Source organism: Enoplosus armatus, chromosome 16 (genome assembly GCF_043641665.1).
Source record: "Enoplosus armatus isolate fEnoArm2 chromosome 16, fEnoArm2.hap1, whole genome shotgun sequence".
In the NCBI taxonomy this organism is placed as follows: domain Eukaryota; kingdom Metazoa; phylum Chordata; class Actinopteri; order Centrarchiformes; family Enoplosidae; genus Enoplosus; species Enoplosus armatus.
This window is the reverse complement of record NC_092195.1, coordinates 12,693,693-12,709,712: the sequence shown is the minus strand read 5'-3', so window position 1 is coordinate 12,709,712 and position 16,020 is coordinate 12,693,693. Positions and strand designations below refer to the sequence as shown.

Genomic DNA, 16,020 nt, shown 5'->3' with positions numbered 1-16,020 from the left:
CTCAACCTATTAGAACCCAGCAGCTTGACACTGATCCTGTTATAGATCCACCCATGTACTGCACAGTCCCATTGGGGTGAACATGGCCTTCTCTCTCTCATTCTCTCATTTTCCCCCCAGCTGTTCAGTGTGGTAACCCTGGCACTCCCAGTAATGGCAGAGTATTTCGTTTGGATGGAGCAACATTTTCTCACTCTGTCATCTACTCCTGCATGGATGGCTACCTGCTCACCGGCGCCACCACCAGGCTGTGTCAGGCTAATGGGACCTGGTCAGGAGCACAGCCCAACTGTACCAGTAGGTTACCTGTTGTATATTGAGAGCAAGCACCAACCTCCGGGTCTGAAAAGTGAAGCCAAAGTGCCTTAAACATGCATTCTTTCTAATGGCCAGCAGGGGGCAACTCCACTGGTTGCAAAAATAAGTCTGATTGTATAAAAGTCTATGAGAAAATTACCCTACTTCTCACTTGATTTATTACCTCAGTAAACATTTTCCTATTTAGTTTATGGTCTCAATTGCTAGTTTCAAGTCTTCAGTACAGCTTGATGTTCATTTTATAAATTATGGTCCATTTAGAGTAAAATAGATGATAAAGCAGGGTATGCTTTAGCCACGCGACCAATCAGGATGGCGGCGTTTGGTTGTACTAAAAGACACTCTAAGTAGTCGGCTGTTGCCGGTATAGGTAAGCGCACATATTGTTGTCACGTTCTCAGAACGTCCTCAGAACGTCCACTTCTGTTATACAGTCTATGAGAGATAAGAGATGGCTGATGGACTGATAGATCACTTAATAGATAATTTAACAATATCTGATGCTCCATAAGCAAGTTCTCTGCAATACATTTTTTGTTTAACGATATTATTTTGAACGTAAACTCATACGTAAGGTGACTTGAAGGCTAAAGAGCAGACTGTCAGCTTTATGTATCACTGACTGTATTATGTATCACTTACTGTAGAGTACTAAATCCTTGCTTTGCAATGACGTAAATTCTGCAACCCATAAACATCATCGAACTCCTGATGTGTGATTATAAGGTTTCCTTTTGCGACCCTATTTTATGCCCGGTTTTAAATTATTCTGCGGCAATATAGGGTCTGAGTAATGAAATCAGCCTCAAATCTTCATGCTCCTGCGACAGAGTTTATAGGGTGACATGAATAACCTTGATTGTTGTTTACTTTAGCTAATTTGCTTTTTGAACTCTGTGAGAAAAATCCCAAGAGTACATGACTGTAAAATATAACATTCTGTTTCTTTATGAAATGTGACCGAAGCCATGGTTGAACAAGTGTTAATCAGTGCTGCATGTTACACAGACTACAACATCTGCATGTAAAGATAAATACAACAGCTACGAGTGGCATATAACACGAACAATTAACACACAGTAAAATCGCTAACAAAATACCTTGTTAAACACATTTCTACATTGTGTCCCAAGGTGAAATTCACTTAGTTTGGGACCCTGCATGAAGAGAGTGCTAACAGTATTTTAATGTTTTCCAATTTTCCGTGATATTCCTGACTTTAATACACTATGCAAAGAAATAAGATTTGAAGCAGTACGGAACAAAGAGATAGAAACGCTGAGGAACCAAATTTCTTCAATATGGGGTCCTCGAAAGAAAAAAGTTTATAAGAATCCCCTGACTTAAAGGAAATAGCTTTTACAGTAGATTATACTACATCTATTAACAGGCATGACAGTATCTGGGGTGGGTTTAAAAGCATTTAAACTGCCTATTAGACTATGAAGGACAGTGCTTTATAAGTGCAGTCAGGGGAATCCTAATGTTCCTTAAAAGAGTCCCAGGACAACCTCGGCCATTTTTAATATCACTGTTGTTTCATTCATGAGAAGCGACGCCCATAACCGAATCTGAAGAGATCAAAACAGTCCGATCACAGATTCGCTACCCACTGTGATCTCCACAATTTAACATTACACTAATTAAGTAGACGAGTATAGTTACAATAGATGAATATGCAGTTCTAGTTAAGTCGTCTCTTGGATTGCAGCAACTTTGTTTCAACTGGGATTCCTGAAACAAAATCTTCTACAGTTATAGACTGTCAGAGGGTCCTTTCGAGGCCTAAACAGTTTTGAAAAACTGATAAAAAATTAGTGAGAGCTACAAAAGTAAAACAACTGACAGAGCCGACTGACATCAACAAAGCACTACTCCTTTCCCTCCTTTGTCTCGTACAGTGCCGATCTTTCTTTACTTCTGTCACCTCTTTATCTCTCCTTATCATTTGAAAAGAGCATATAAGCCAGAGTAATAAGCAAATATATTCCAATTATCTCATGCCTGTAAAGTAATCCTTATCTTCATCCCATCTCCTCCACTCCAACCACACTTCAGTGATAAACTGCGGGGATCCAGGTGTGCCAGCTAACGGCCTTCGCTATGGAGAAGACTTTACGATTGGTCAGAATGTTTCCTTCCAGTGCCAACCAGGATACAGAATGGAAGAGGATGGATCACCTGTGAGGACGTGCACCCAAAATGGGACGTGGAGTGGCAATATGCCTATATGCACAGGTAAATTGTTCACTAAATGTACTACACTTACTCAAAGTTATTCATCATATATCCTGCTACACTTTGTACAGAATATGTTACAGGTAGAGACAATTCTCCATGTGTACAGGTAGTACAGTGCAACTGCTATATTCATAAGTAGGCTCTAAAATCCAGCTTAACCCTTGTATAAGCCTAGCTACATAAAGACTGACACAGCAGATTCTGCTCACCATGCAGTGCCTCTGTGAGGAAAATCAAGAAACACAAACAAATCGGATAATATGAGTCACATGTAACATCTTGTAATTGCCATAATTACTTTAAACCGTATCTGTTACTGGCCTTGATTGAAAGTTTTCCCATACAAGAGTATCTCACAACTAATGCAATTGTTCAATTTTAATTGCTTTAAAATTGTAAACTAATTTTCAAATCAGTAGTTGTAATCAATGATCTAATCAACCATCCTCCCTCTTGCTAGCTATCAGCCAATTTACAGGACAGTGATTTTGACTGGAACAGCAGCATCACCTGCAGCTGCTAAAAACTGATGGCTTTCCCCCCCCCCCCTCTCTCTGGTAGCGGTGACCTGCCCGGCTCCCCCTGCCATCAGTAATGGGGTACTGCAGGGCAGTGACTTTGAATGGGGCAGCAGTGTGAGCTACAGTTGCTCACCTGGATATGAGCTCTCATTCCCAGCTGTCCTGACCTGTGTGGCCAATGGCACCTGGAGCGGCATGCTACCACAGTGCTTACGTAAGTACACACACACACACACACACACACACACATATAGACATATATAGACACACTCATACACTTTCATACGCACACATAACACTACACACATTGCCTGTTATTAGTCTTTACCAGCCATCAGTTACAATTGGAAGCAAAATCTACATTTGTCCTTGAGCTACCCAAAAAGTAAGTGCTTGCCAGCAATGTTAGCACTACATACTGAAATGAGATTGTGTGTGTTTGTGTGTGTCAATGTGTGTGTGTGTGTGTGCAGCCAAGTTTTGTGGTGACCCAGGTACTCCAGTCGGTGGTTTCAGAGAGGGGCGAAGTTTCATCTACCAATCAGAAGTGTCCTTCAGTTGTGCTGCACCTCTCATTCTGGTCGGCACAGCAACCAGACTTTGTGAAAGTGATGGCACCTGGAGTGGCACGCAGCCACGCTGTATCGGTAAGTTTAATCATTTATGTTCACTTGACGGCTAGACAAAACAGGCAGGCCATTATACAAGTGAAAAAATATTATTTGTGTGTGCTTCCTTTGACAACGCTGCATTTTTCTTTTTTGTTATGTGCACTTTTTGCTTTTTCATATTTATGTGATCACTCAATCTCAACTGCAAGAACTTAAGTTGAAAATGACTTTGAGATCCTGACGCTGACCAGACATTGGATACCAGCTTTTGGTACTTGACAGTTTTTGATACTTGGAGCTACAGATACAGTTTGGTCAGTACCAAAAACATATTGAGATTTGAAACTCAGTCCCAAAGGTCTTAGTCAGCCAACTTAAAATATACAAGGTGAAACATTGGCTCTCTATTTCTGAATAAATTCATAAGTTAAGAAAGTTCCCCAGTATTATACTGTTCAACTATTCCTCCAACTTGTTTCAGTCTACAGTACCAAGGCTTTTAACCTCCACCAAACATTGATCTAAGATTTTACTGATCGTTCCCGACTATATCCATAATCATTTATCCCCACATGAGCTGGAGCACAGCCTGGTATCCTCAGGCAGGGGTGTCTCACTCACTTCAAAGTCAGGGGTGAAATTAAAAGATGGTGATGGTTAGCCCCCTGGAGCCCCCAGACATTTGGATGGTATTTATCAGGAGGTAAAATAAGAATCTGCTTTTAAATAACATATCAAAGCACAATATTACAGACTTGTTTTCAATGTTGTTCCATTGCTGCACACGTTTTCTTTTGATTAATATAATTGTTGTTTGTTGTTATTTTATGTGTTTACTTCCCTGACTGAATATCTGCGTGGGCTCAATAACTTATGAAACACATTATTTAGTTTATGCTAGCCTGCCAGTTTATTATGACTGGTTTGTGGCTCACCGGGGACCCTGGATGTTCCCCTGCTGAGTGATCATGGCAATTAATGACCCCTCGTTATGGAGTTGACGGCCACATTTCCGTTTGCTGTGTTTTGCAACCACTGTTCTGTCAAAGTTAAAGTTACATAGACTTATTGGTATAATAATGAATAGTGACTGGAGGCTCATCTGAGACAATCTTATAATTGAAAAAAGGAGCCTGAGGAGGACAAGCCTTAAAGAATTCCACTGATGCTCCCAAAAAGGCAACTCTTCCTTATGAAACTGCTGCTGTTTTCACTGTTAGATATATTCAATATCTCAGATGTCCTGCATTATACATAAAGTAATTCATCTAACTTTTAAAGACAGTGTAAGTGAATATTGCGACCTTGTGTGTCATTAGCTTAAGCTTCAACTAAAATTGTGCCTGACCTGTAGAATACATTTTTTTTTTCGTCTACTGGATGTGGCTGCATCGTGTTCTCGGTTACACTACAACTCTGTTGTGGTTCCAGTGTTCACTGAAAGGGTTTCTAAAGCGCAGTGTCTCCAAGCAAAAATATTCACAGCTCATTTACGATCAGTATGGTAACAGATACTTTGTGGCTGTACTTTACTGTCTTATATGGTACCTGTTTTTCCTGAATAGTGTATATTGGCAGAAGGAAAACAAAACCTTCTCCTGTTTCACACAGTTCACAAGATAAATTCCTTTCGTTTTGCTATGTGTACATACAGTGAAAGCAAGTGAAATGTATCTATAAATATGAATCAATTAATTGTTAGTCAATATAGGCATTTACATTCATTCACGGGTGAACTCCATGCTTCAGAGACATGAGCCACTCACACGAAAATAGACCAGGTGCGTGAAAATAGCTTAGCGGAGGAAAGAGCCACGCATGAAGTCCAGGTGTGACACTCCGGACGTGTGTACATTAAACATTAGCATAATAACTGGATTTGCAGCCAAGACGGCGTGTCTGTCACGTTCAGTGAACATCAGGGGTGATCCAATATCTTTTATTTTGACATATAGCTACTGAATGTCATCTTAAATCTAGGTTGCACAGCTGATCATTCATCAGAACACCTGTTTTGAAAAACTATACTGAACTACTATACTATAGGAAGTAGAGTTCAGAAAAGTATTGGGATGCTTTCCTTTGGTCTACAAAGTAGGGATCTTATACAGGAAGCCCTTTTTTAGAAAATTACAGAGAAAGTGCCTCCTCATAAGCAAGACAGCACCAGTACACTCTGTAACGTACAGTATTTAGTAAAAGGCTTCTAGAAAAGGGCAACTTCAAACAAACTGCTGCTGCTATCCGGGGATTAAGAAGAAAATGAGAAGGGATGTTCAGCACACATTACAAATGGTCCCACTGGGTCAATTCAGCACCACATGTGATGTTTAGAGCACCACTTCACATGTCTGATTCAGAGCAGGTGCTTAAACATCAAGTATGGTGATGAATTGTAATGAGAGCTTTTGTATAATGCGAACAGACACTCAACTTTTTGTTCCTTCATAGCACTCGATAAGGCTTGCATACAGTACTTTACAGCTGCTATAAAGTCAAATGTTCCTCGTGAAATAGACAATCTAAAAATAGACGGCTTGCCCTGAAGTGTTTCTTCATTGATGTAAAGACTTCATCTATAACTACTGAAAAAGAAGTAGTTACAAAGTAAGCTTCTCGTGAAGAGAAAGTCTTTCAGTTCTATATCATAGTAAGTGTGAGACTATGATACACGAGCATACAAACAATCATAAAGTGACTCAGTGCCGCCTTATTCTTTTCTACGAGGGAAGTGAAGTGAGAATGTAATGTTGAGTGTTGGGCTTTCTGTTTGTGTACTTGGTTAATTTATTAGTGTGTGATTGCAGCTGTATGTTAGTGTGTGATGCGTGTTACTATGTGACTGAAACAGAATGAGTTTTGAGCAGAAGCAGGCTGCTCTTTAAATAAGACAGACGAGGGAGGGGTGGGTGTGTGGGGGGGTGGGGGGGTGACATGGAAAGACAGAAAGAGAGAGGAAGAGAGCAGTTAAAGAAAGGGGGGGGGGGCAGTGAGAAAGGTACAGGAAGAGAGAGAGAGAGAGAGAGAGAGAAGTGGAGAGTGAATCTGTCATTTCGGAAGCTGTATTGAATCGAGCTCTGCGTCAGGATGTGCTCTACATGCTGATGTTCCTGCCACACACACACACACACACACACACGCACTCTCAAAGCTGGCCGTGCTTCGTTTTCTGATAAAGCACTACTGCCCCCTGCTGTCCTGCTGGGATACATACCCTGCTGTTACCATGACAACAGAGGAGAGGAAAGGAGAGTTGAGAGAGGACATATAATGCTACTGCTAATCTATCTTTCTTTTAGATTTGGTGTGTAATTACTCGCACACTCGTGCTGTTCTTTTTCAGAGCCGACCAAAACCAGCTGTGATAACCCAGGAACGCCACGCTATGGCTCCTTAAACCGGACCTACGGTTTCAAGGTAAAATATCCGTGCTGACAAACTTGACTCTCTATCTACCTTCCTACCCAAGTGTTATAAATACCCAAGTTAATTTACTAACCAATGGAACTATGGAACTAACTATGGAAGCTGTCGTTGTGGTGAAATGCAACTTAACAATCTATCTAATTACAAAGAAAGAGAAAGGAAGGAAAGAAGAATCTTTGAAGACTGTTGGTCTGACAACATTTTTTTCACCATATTTTGGACAATTTATAATCCAAACAAATAATTGTATTATTTTGCAGATTAATTGAGGAAAATAATTGTTAGTTGCTGCCTTATTTCCCAGAATAGCCTTTTACAACTAGGCATATTAAAGGGATAGCTACATTGATATATATATATTGTCTCATGGTTGATATTATTATATATATCATCATCATAAGTCCCAATTTTTGCTTTGGTACTTCAAATATTTTCAGGAAAACCAAAGATCTTTAACTGAAATAGTTATATTTTACTGTCACATGCATTTGCCGTAATTGTCAAAGTCACAGTAATCATCTACATGTCTGTCTGTGTGTGTTTTACCAAGACGGTGTTCAGAAAGAAATTTGAAAATCTCTTTATCTTTGTGTGTGTGTGTGTGTGCATGTGTGTGTGTGCGCTTTGGTCCCATTCTCTCTCCCTCTCCACAGGTGGGGAGCGTGGTGTCATTTCAATGCCAGCCAGGTCATTTGATTCAGGGGTCTTCCTCTAGAACCTGCCAGCCTGATCTGACGTGGACTGGAGCACAACCCGAGTGCATACGTAAGAAACATACATCCTATTAACTTGTTGACTCGCCCATTCATCGCCCATCCGTCCTCTGTCTGTCAAACTCCAGTGCACAAATTCCTTCTCCACCCTCCAGCCCACGCCTGTAAGCAGCCGGAGAGCGCGCTCCATGTGGACGTGATGGGGATGGATCTGCCTGGTTTTGGCTACACCTTGGTGTACAGCTGTCAGCATGGCTACTTCCTGGCGGGAGGTTCTGAACACAGAGTCTGCAAGAGTGACAGCACTTGGACAGGAAAGATGCCTATATGTCGAGGTAAAAAAAAAATCCCTTTTTTATATTTCTATCTAGTGTGTTTGATTGAAAATCTTGTTCAGAAAAAAATAAAGTATGAGTGAAAAGGTGTGGAGTGTTGAGTGCGTCTTGCTCAAGGACACTTTGTCAGCACACATACCTGGCCATCTGGAGTAGGGCGAGATCTCCTGGAGGGCTAGTTGCTGGTCTGGCAGCACTGATAAAAAAAGATAATACTATATCCCGTGGTGTTTCATCCTTCATTAGATTAGCCCGGCCAGGTCCTCACAGGTGAGCAAATGAATTCATCACATCGTGTGAGTCCATTTTTCTTCCTCCACCAAAGTTACTGCATACATGGATCTAACAGTGACTGATAGTGTTGAGTTCAAACTGTGACCTGGTGGACCCTAACACATATCTGGTGGAAGTAACACATTTACAAGTTGAGCATACTGTAAAGTATATACAGTATATACAGGGATCAACGCGGGCTTACCAAAATGGGTGTACAGTATCGTGTGTGTGTTCCCATACATAAAATCCCAGCTTCAGTAAAACAAAAACTAGGTTGTATCTTTAATACCACTTTTTGCTTTTTGTACATATTGTGAGAGGTGGGATGACTGGTGAAATATCTGTGTCTTGGTTGCAGTAGGCCAGTCTGGGTTTAATTTATTTCAGTCCTCCAGTGCCTTCTTGTAATGTCTGTCAGCTAATGCAGGGATTTTGACCTATTGACCCTTTATCTGGCCTTGTACATGCTGACATAGAATACTCCCCATTCGGGACTACTTTAACTACATCAATGCTTACAAAATCATCATAATGTCTTTGTAGTAGCTGTTCTGGAGCTTTCAGTCTTATCACACAATCTTCATTAACAGACTGAGTTTGCACGGCTGCCGTGGAATAGTTCACATTTCCACGTTTCTGAGCATTTTAAGGACTTCTTGTTCATGTTGGCTTAAAAGTAGCTTGAAAGTGCCTTTCTGACCTTGGAAACAGTTGTAGACAAATCAATCTCACCACAAGGTCCATTTAGTAGCTGTTCTGCTGCGTTTGATTATCACAGAGACTTTCGTCAATACTAATGCAAATATAAAAATTTTGTATTTGTGTGTGTTTTTCTTCACATTAGAAATGCCTGAGCTAGTGTTCATCTTATTCATAAAGAAACATTAACAGATGAAGATGTGGACCCACCTTTGCACAAAAAAACTGCAAGCTTCAACTTTGAAATCATTCCGCCAAGTCTGGCACCCTTTTGCCCTGAGGTAGCCTTTAAAATTGGAGCACTCTCTGATCCAATTTGAGATTCTAGGACAAATACCCTCTTCCTTGCTTGCCTTTACTTGTTGGCAACAATGGCTGCATCTTGAAGTGATGATAGAAGCTGTTCCGAATGGTCAAACCCAAAGTGTCTTAAGGCCACATTTAAAAGGATCTAATCTGCACTGCAATTATTAGTCTTGAACTCTACTTGCATTGCTCTGCCTACAAATAACAATTAAATAGGTTTATTTTGGGTGATCCTTTTTCAACACACTCATTATGTGAATGTGTGACACTGCATTCTAATTTGTTAATATAGAGTGCAATCTCCCCTGCATGAACCTAGCTTTTCATGGTATCAGCTGATGAGTCTGTAAGTTAAAGAAGAGGCAAACCAAAACATTTAAATATCCTTTCATACTGTGTCCCTCCAGCCCTGCTCATGTGTTTTAATATGACATTATCTTTCACCCTCTGTCTCTCTCGTGTGTGCAGCTGGAGAGAAGAAGAAACCTGTGAAACCAGCAACAGGAACTCCCAGCCCTAAACTAAATGGTCAGTTCTATTACAGTCTTTTCTATTCCAGGCTAGTACAGTCCTGTCATTCCTCGTCTACTCTTCACTTTCCTTATCTATTCTATTTTGGTCCACTTAAGTTTGGTCTTGTCTACTGTAGTTGAATAGATTCTGCTCTGCTCCTTTTCCACTCTGCTCCCCTCTGTTCCACCGCGTTGTTCTTCTTGTGTTCTTGTCGATTTTATTGTACTTTACTGCTTTCCATCGTAAATAATTTATTTTTCCTCACTACACATAGAAAGGTAAATTAACTACTGTGATGTTGGGCTTGTCTCTGTGCTGCCGTTTTGTTCAGTTCTCTTTTTTACAGTTCTGCTCTGGTGTTATCTCCCCTATTCTGTTATTCTATTGTAATTTAATGGACCAGTGTGTAGGACTTAGGAGGATCTATTGGCAGAAATGGAATACAATATTGAGCAATATGTTTTCATCAATGTGTAATCACCTGAAACGAGTCGCTGTGTTGTTGTTAACTTAGAATGAGTCCTTCATATGTACATAGGGAGCGGGTCCTCTTCTACAGTAGCCTAGAGCGAACAAAAGTAACACTGGCTTTAGAGAGGGCCTATCGTGTTTTTACGTTGAAGTGGCAGCTTGAATTTAGTCACTGTAGGTTCTCCTACTCGCTTGGAAACGAAGGGGTGAGGGGAGCAGTATTCAGTTGGTTGCAATCTGCAACCTCACCGCTAGATGCCACTAAATCCTACATACTGGTCCTTCAATAACTCTTTGATTCTCATTGCGTGTGAAATAGTTCCTATACTACTACAGCATGCACAAGTTCCTGCAACTGTCACAGCAGGAGGCAGCCGTTAAATCTACTGAAAGATTCTGCCTAAAGCCAGCCATGAAATCTTGTTTCTTACTACATGTGGACAATGTAGAAATGTACAGGCAAAAGCACCTTTATGTTCTGTTCGATTCCATTTGACTCTGCCCTGTTGTATCGATTTCTATTATATTCTATTCTGTGTGATTCTATTCTGTTCTTTTGATTCATATCTGTTCTGTTCTTTTGATTCATATCTGCTCTGTTCTAATCTGTTCTGTTTTATTCATTTCTAATCTGTTATCTTCTGTTCTACAGTTCCAGATGATGTCTTTGCTCCTAACTACATATGGAAAGGTTCCTATAACTACCGTGGGCGGAAGCAGCCTATGACACTGAGCATCACCAACTTCAACTCCACAACAGGGAGAGTCAATGTTTCCCTTAGCAACGGCAACATGGACCTGCTCCTATCAGGCATGTTAGAATGAGGATAATTATATTCCCTCCATAATGTATATCCAGTAGTATATGTGGACAGAACATGTCATGGTCATACTGTGGGTCATGAATATGTTACAGCACATCACGATCTTGTATTGATCCATTGGTAACACACTAAATAAACACCTAGTCCTTCTGAGTAATATGGAGCTCCTATCATCAACACATTTACTGAAACTCATTGAATCATTTGTGTTGTTTTCTAATGGTGTTTGGATCTGTCATATTTTTCCTAGAGCTACCATACTTCTTTTTAATGTTGTTACTGTGTTTCCCCCCAAACTCAGGCATACACTTATTCACACACAGACCTCCCAGGGTCCTACAACAGCATCAGCAGGGGGTTAAGACCCTATTAAAAAACAAATCCTGTTAAGCTAGAATTGGTTCCTGGAGTAGCAAAGAGCACAAACACCATATCACAAAACCATGCAGCTGTCAGACTTCTAACATGCATCTTCTGACTTAAAGTAGCAGATTTAGATCAATAACAGCTAAAGCTGCACTCACACAGGTAAAAGGCCAGTGGCCAGTTGCATAAAACTTGAATGTATTTTTTCTTAAGAGTAAGTTTAACTTACCTAAGCACTGTACTTAAAGGAGTAGTTCAACATTTTGGGAAATACACATACACAATTGACATCAATCATACGTCAGTGCAGGAGTCAAGGCATGTTCAATCTAGCTCAGCAAAAAGACTGGAGGCATGGGGAAACAGCTAGCCTGGCTCTGCCGAAAGCAAAAAATATGCCTACTTATTGACACAGTGTATCTTGTACATGTCCAGAAGAGTAAAAATTAGGATTTGTGATATTAGTGGGAGTTACAGAAGGTGTTTGAACGATTTCTTGACTTAACATTTTGTTACTTTTTGTCCAAACATGACTTGACATAGCACGAGAGATCTAATGATCTATAACAACCCAGCCATTGTGTTCTGATGTGTTTCACTCGGTTATATTGTAAACCAGTTGTTTATTCTGTCCTCTCTAGGATTGTATAAGGCTTCTGAGGCCAGGCTGTTGCTGCTGATGTACCAGGTGAACTATGTGAACCAGGGAAACCAGCTCAAAGATTCAGCCATCTCTCCAGCCAAAATCATAGAAGACTCCTGGACCATGGATGGATTTGTAAGTCTCATCTTACTTAATTACATTCAACTTAATTACATTCAGTTGGGCTAGATTAATTTAGAAGGGTTAAAACAGGATGTCACATAATAAATGCTTCTCATTGTAGTTAATCAAAAGTACAAGACAAACACTTTTAGTGTGCTAACCTCTTTTTGTAAAGGCATTTTACTACAATGCTGTTTTGATACAAATACAGGTCAGTCAGAGTGAGACATTTCACTGCTCTGCACTTGGCATTTTGCATCTGTCTTATTTGTTCAGATAATTATTACAAAAACACTATCAAATACTATACTATCTAAATGCTGTGGTCATCATGAAGCACCTGCAGAGCAGTGTGTTGTGATAACTTGTGTAAATGTAACGGTATTTGTCAATCAAATATTTAAACAACATATTAATAAAAATTCAGAAATATGTCTTAAATTTGCACATTGTCGTGTTGACACAAACACAAATGTAACCAACCTTTGTCCCTCTCCTGTTACTATATGTCTCTCATGTTTTCTTGCTGTCTTTGTCCTCTTGTCTTCTCCAGGTATCAGCAGAGCCTGACGGTTCTAGTTACGTATTCCAGGGTTTCATTCAGGGAAAAGACTACGGACAGTTTGGACTGCAGAGACTGGGTAATTGTCTCTTAGGTTTAGTAACGGCACCAAATAATGAATGTGTTTCTTGTCAGACTATAAATGATGGAAAAATCTGGTAAACTGCTTATAAGAACCTCACTAATGGAGAAAGTGATCAGGGAGCTTTTCTCTGCTGGCAACAGTGACCTTATTGCTCACGCTGGCTCAGCCCTGCAGTGGATACATTCTCACCAAGAGCAAAAGCTGCTCTACAGACCTGATGTCATCTTACTGGCTGAACTCCATCAACGAGCATCCAAAGACGACTACCATCTCCATCAAATAAAGTTGAAAGTAGTCTCTCGCTTTAAGTTATCAGTAACTGATCTGCAGTGATTGAAAATTGGCAAGCACATCAACAACAAACGGGCCAAAAACTACTAAGATTTTGGGGATAACAACAAATTTAACAAGATCTGACCACTTGTCTTTATACTGCACGTCTATGGACATCCTGCAAATGCGATAAAGAGAAGCAGATGCTGTGGTGAGAAATGCCAATCCTGTGTAGGCTTCAGTGTCACAGATATCATACATACTGTACAGCACCACTACAGCTACTAACAATATAACATTTTTAGATGACAAAATCACAGTTTTGATAATGTTAAAACAATAACTCTCCTTTTATTTTGTTGTACAATGACAATGCATTTCCTTGCATGCCACAGGTCTGAATATGTCAGAGAGTCAGAACTCGCCACCCCCTCAGCTTGGTACCAACAGCAGTTCTGTGGCTATCGCTATTCTGGTGCCTTTCTTCGCTCTAATATTCACTGGCTTTGGCTTCTATCTCTACAAACAAAGGTATGTGCTTAAAAAAAGCCTGAATGTATCCCATTTATGTGTATTTCTGTTAAATCTCAGTATTTTAATAGAAAAGAATACTTATCACTGCATTGTTACTTCACCTCTGTTTTTCAATATTGTCATACAAAATGTAGAAAGGCATTGTTAACATTTTAAGGAGCTGTCAGATGATGAAAACACTACCTGCCTCAGTGGTTTAGCTGTTGAGGTGCTAAGAGGCAGTCAAGACACTGTCTATTGCAATTCTGTTTAGGAGGTGTTAAATTGGATTTTTCAGAGATATAATTTAAGCACAATTGACTGGTGTTCGCATTGTTAAAAGATGCAAATAGCTTCTGTTCTGCTGTTAATAAAAAAAAAAGCTTGCTGAAGGAATTAGGTTTGGATGGGCTGATTGGAATCTCACTAGGCTTCATAAAAAGCACAATGCTCTCTCTAATCCGTCTTAAAGCTTGTTTACTATGCCTGTACTCCCAAGACTGCATTCACTATTGTCCACTGGCTACCCAGTTAAGTTAATATTAAGAGACAATTAGAACAATTTTATGACTGTAATGGTGTATTTCCATTTTCGTTACTACTGTTTTTGATCCACAGAACGACACCAAAAACACAGTACACCGGCTGCTCAGTCCATGAAAACAACAATGGCCAGGCTGCCTTTGAGAACCCCATGTACAACACCAACGCCAAGGCTGTGGAGGGGAAGGCTGTTAGATTCGATCCGAATCTAAATACTGTCTGCACCATGGTCTGAGGATTGATTATCCTCACTCGAACTTAATGACTCAGATATCTAATGGGACCACAATTGGTACGAGGGTGTGGAGGGAAAAGCAGTATGCTTCGACTCAAGCCTCAACATCGTCAGCAACATGGTCTGTCCATTGATTACAAAAGACCTTCAGTCCCAGTTCAGAAACCTAATCTCCCCAAGCAGAGGGAAAAGTGTCCACTCTAAGCCTAAGCCAAGTGTTAGTTCCTTTCACTTATAGCATTTTGTATCCACAAATGAAGTTTAAACAAATGTGAACACAAAATGTCTGCTACCTTTGACGGATGCAACACAGCCAGTGAGATGTGACATCAAGTGAAAGAAAAGGATGCAACCCAACGGAAAACTATTCCGGCTATTATCTGTCTCTGAGACTCAGCGGGTCATGAATAGTTTATAATTTGATTCTAAACCAAACACAGCCGTTTCACTTCAACCTCTTATTTAACCCCGCTCACTGTCTCTAATACCAGTAGTAATGATTAAGCCATGACCTGCTTGTCGGATATCATGTCATGTCACGATAACCCAATGCCGAAATTTTGTATTTCACACAGAGCTTTGGAGAGAAAGACCCACTCTCAGCTCTGGAGAGAGGGAGAGCACATTATCAGTGCTCCGGCCATGATTATACATCATGGAGATAAACTGCACTACAAAAATGGGTTGGTTTCATTTATACCATGTTGTCTCCTCAACTGTACTGAACACAGCAGCAAAATGGCCACAGATGGGCAAGTGTGACATGAAGAGGATGTCACAAAAGACACGGTGAAGCAAAGAAAAACTGCTTCTGACAGTAAAAGACACTGTCACCAGCAGATCACCAGTAAACCAGACTGACTAGTTGTTAATAGGAGCCTATTTCTTTAACGACCACGGAATACAACACCCTAGCAACCAGACAGGACAACCTCTTGTCTCCATGACAACCAGAGGCTGGCATCACTAGACTCTTGTCTTTTTCTATTAAAATGGAATCTAAAATGGCTAATGCTAGCAGACAGTAGCAAAAGTTGCTTTGAAAGGAGACTAACTTCTAAGCAAAGGATAAGGGCAGCCCTGGAGACGGAGCTATAATCCTAACTGAACTGGGATTAGAGCAAAGCAAAACTAAAAGGAGTCTAAAGGGGAGGCAGCACTAAGAGAACAGATGAGAAGAGACTGACTCATCTAATGGATAAACTGCTCCTTCCTGTCCAATGGATAAGAGAGGAGGGCGAGGAGACGGAGACAACCCCTAACTGAACTGGAAGTGGAGTAAGGGAATCATCAAGAGGAAAGATGAGATCTTAAAATCCTAACGCAGCCAATCAGAGCCTGTCTAACCTGAAATCAACTACTGAAGGAGGTCGGCCTTCCCTCTACATAATGAATCAGATCAGACAGAATATGGCCTTGAGGA

At 40.5% G+C, this 16,020-nt stretch overlaps 1 protein-coding gene across 1 annotated transcript in view; it reads left to right on the top strand.

Moving 5' to 3' along the window:
• LOC139298973 (CUB and sushi domain-containing protein 3-like) overlaps positions 1 to 14,597 on the top strand; it is a 310,941-nt gene extending 296,344 nt beyond the window's left edge. Inside the window, 13 exon segments of the mRNA XM_070921804.1 lie at positions 121 to 297; positions 2,377 to 2,556; positions 3,121 to 3,294; positions 3,554 to 3,727; positions 7,035 to 7,108; positions 7,771 to 7,882; positions 7,986 to 8,165; positions 9,915 to 9,974; positions 11,083 to 11,241; positions 12,262 to 12,398; positions 12,940 to 13,027; positions 13,702 to 13,837; positions 14,438 to 14,597. Coding sequence (XP_070777905.1) covers positions 121 to 297; positions 2,377 to 2,556; positions 3,121 to 3,294; positions 3,554 to 3,727; positions 7,035 to 7,108; positions 7,771 to 7,882; positions 7,986 to 8,165; positions 9,915 to 9,974; positions 11,083 to 11,241; positions 12,262 to 12,398; positions 12,940 to 13,027; positions 13,702 to 13,837; positions 14,438 to 14,597 — 1,811 coding nt within the window.
• The last annotated feature ends 1,423 nt before the right edge of the window (positions 14,598 to 16,020 follow it).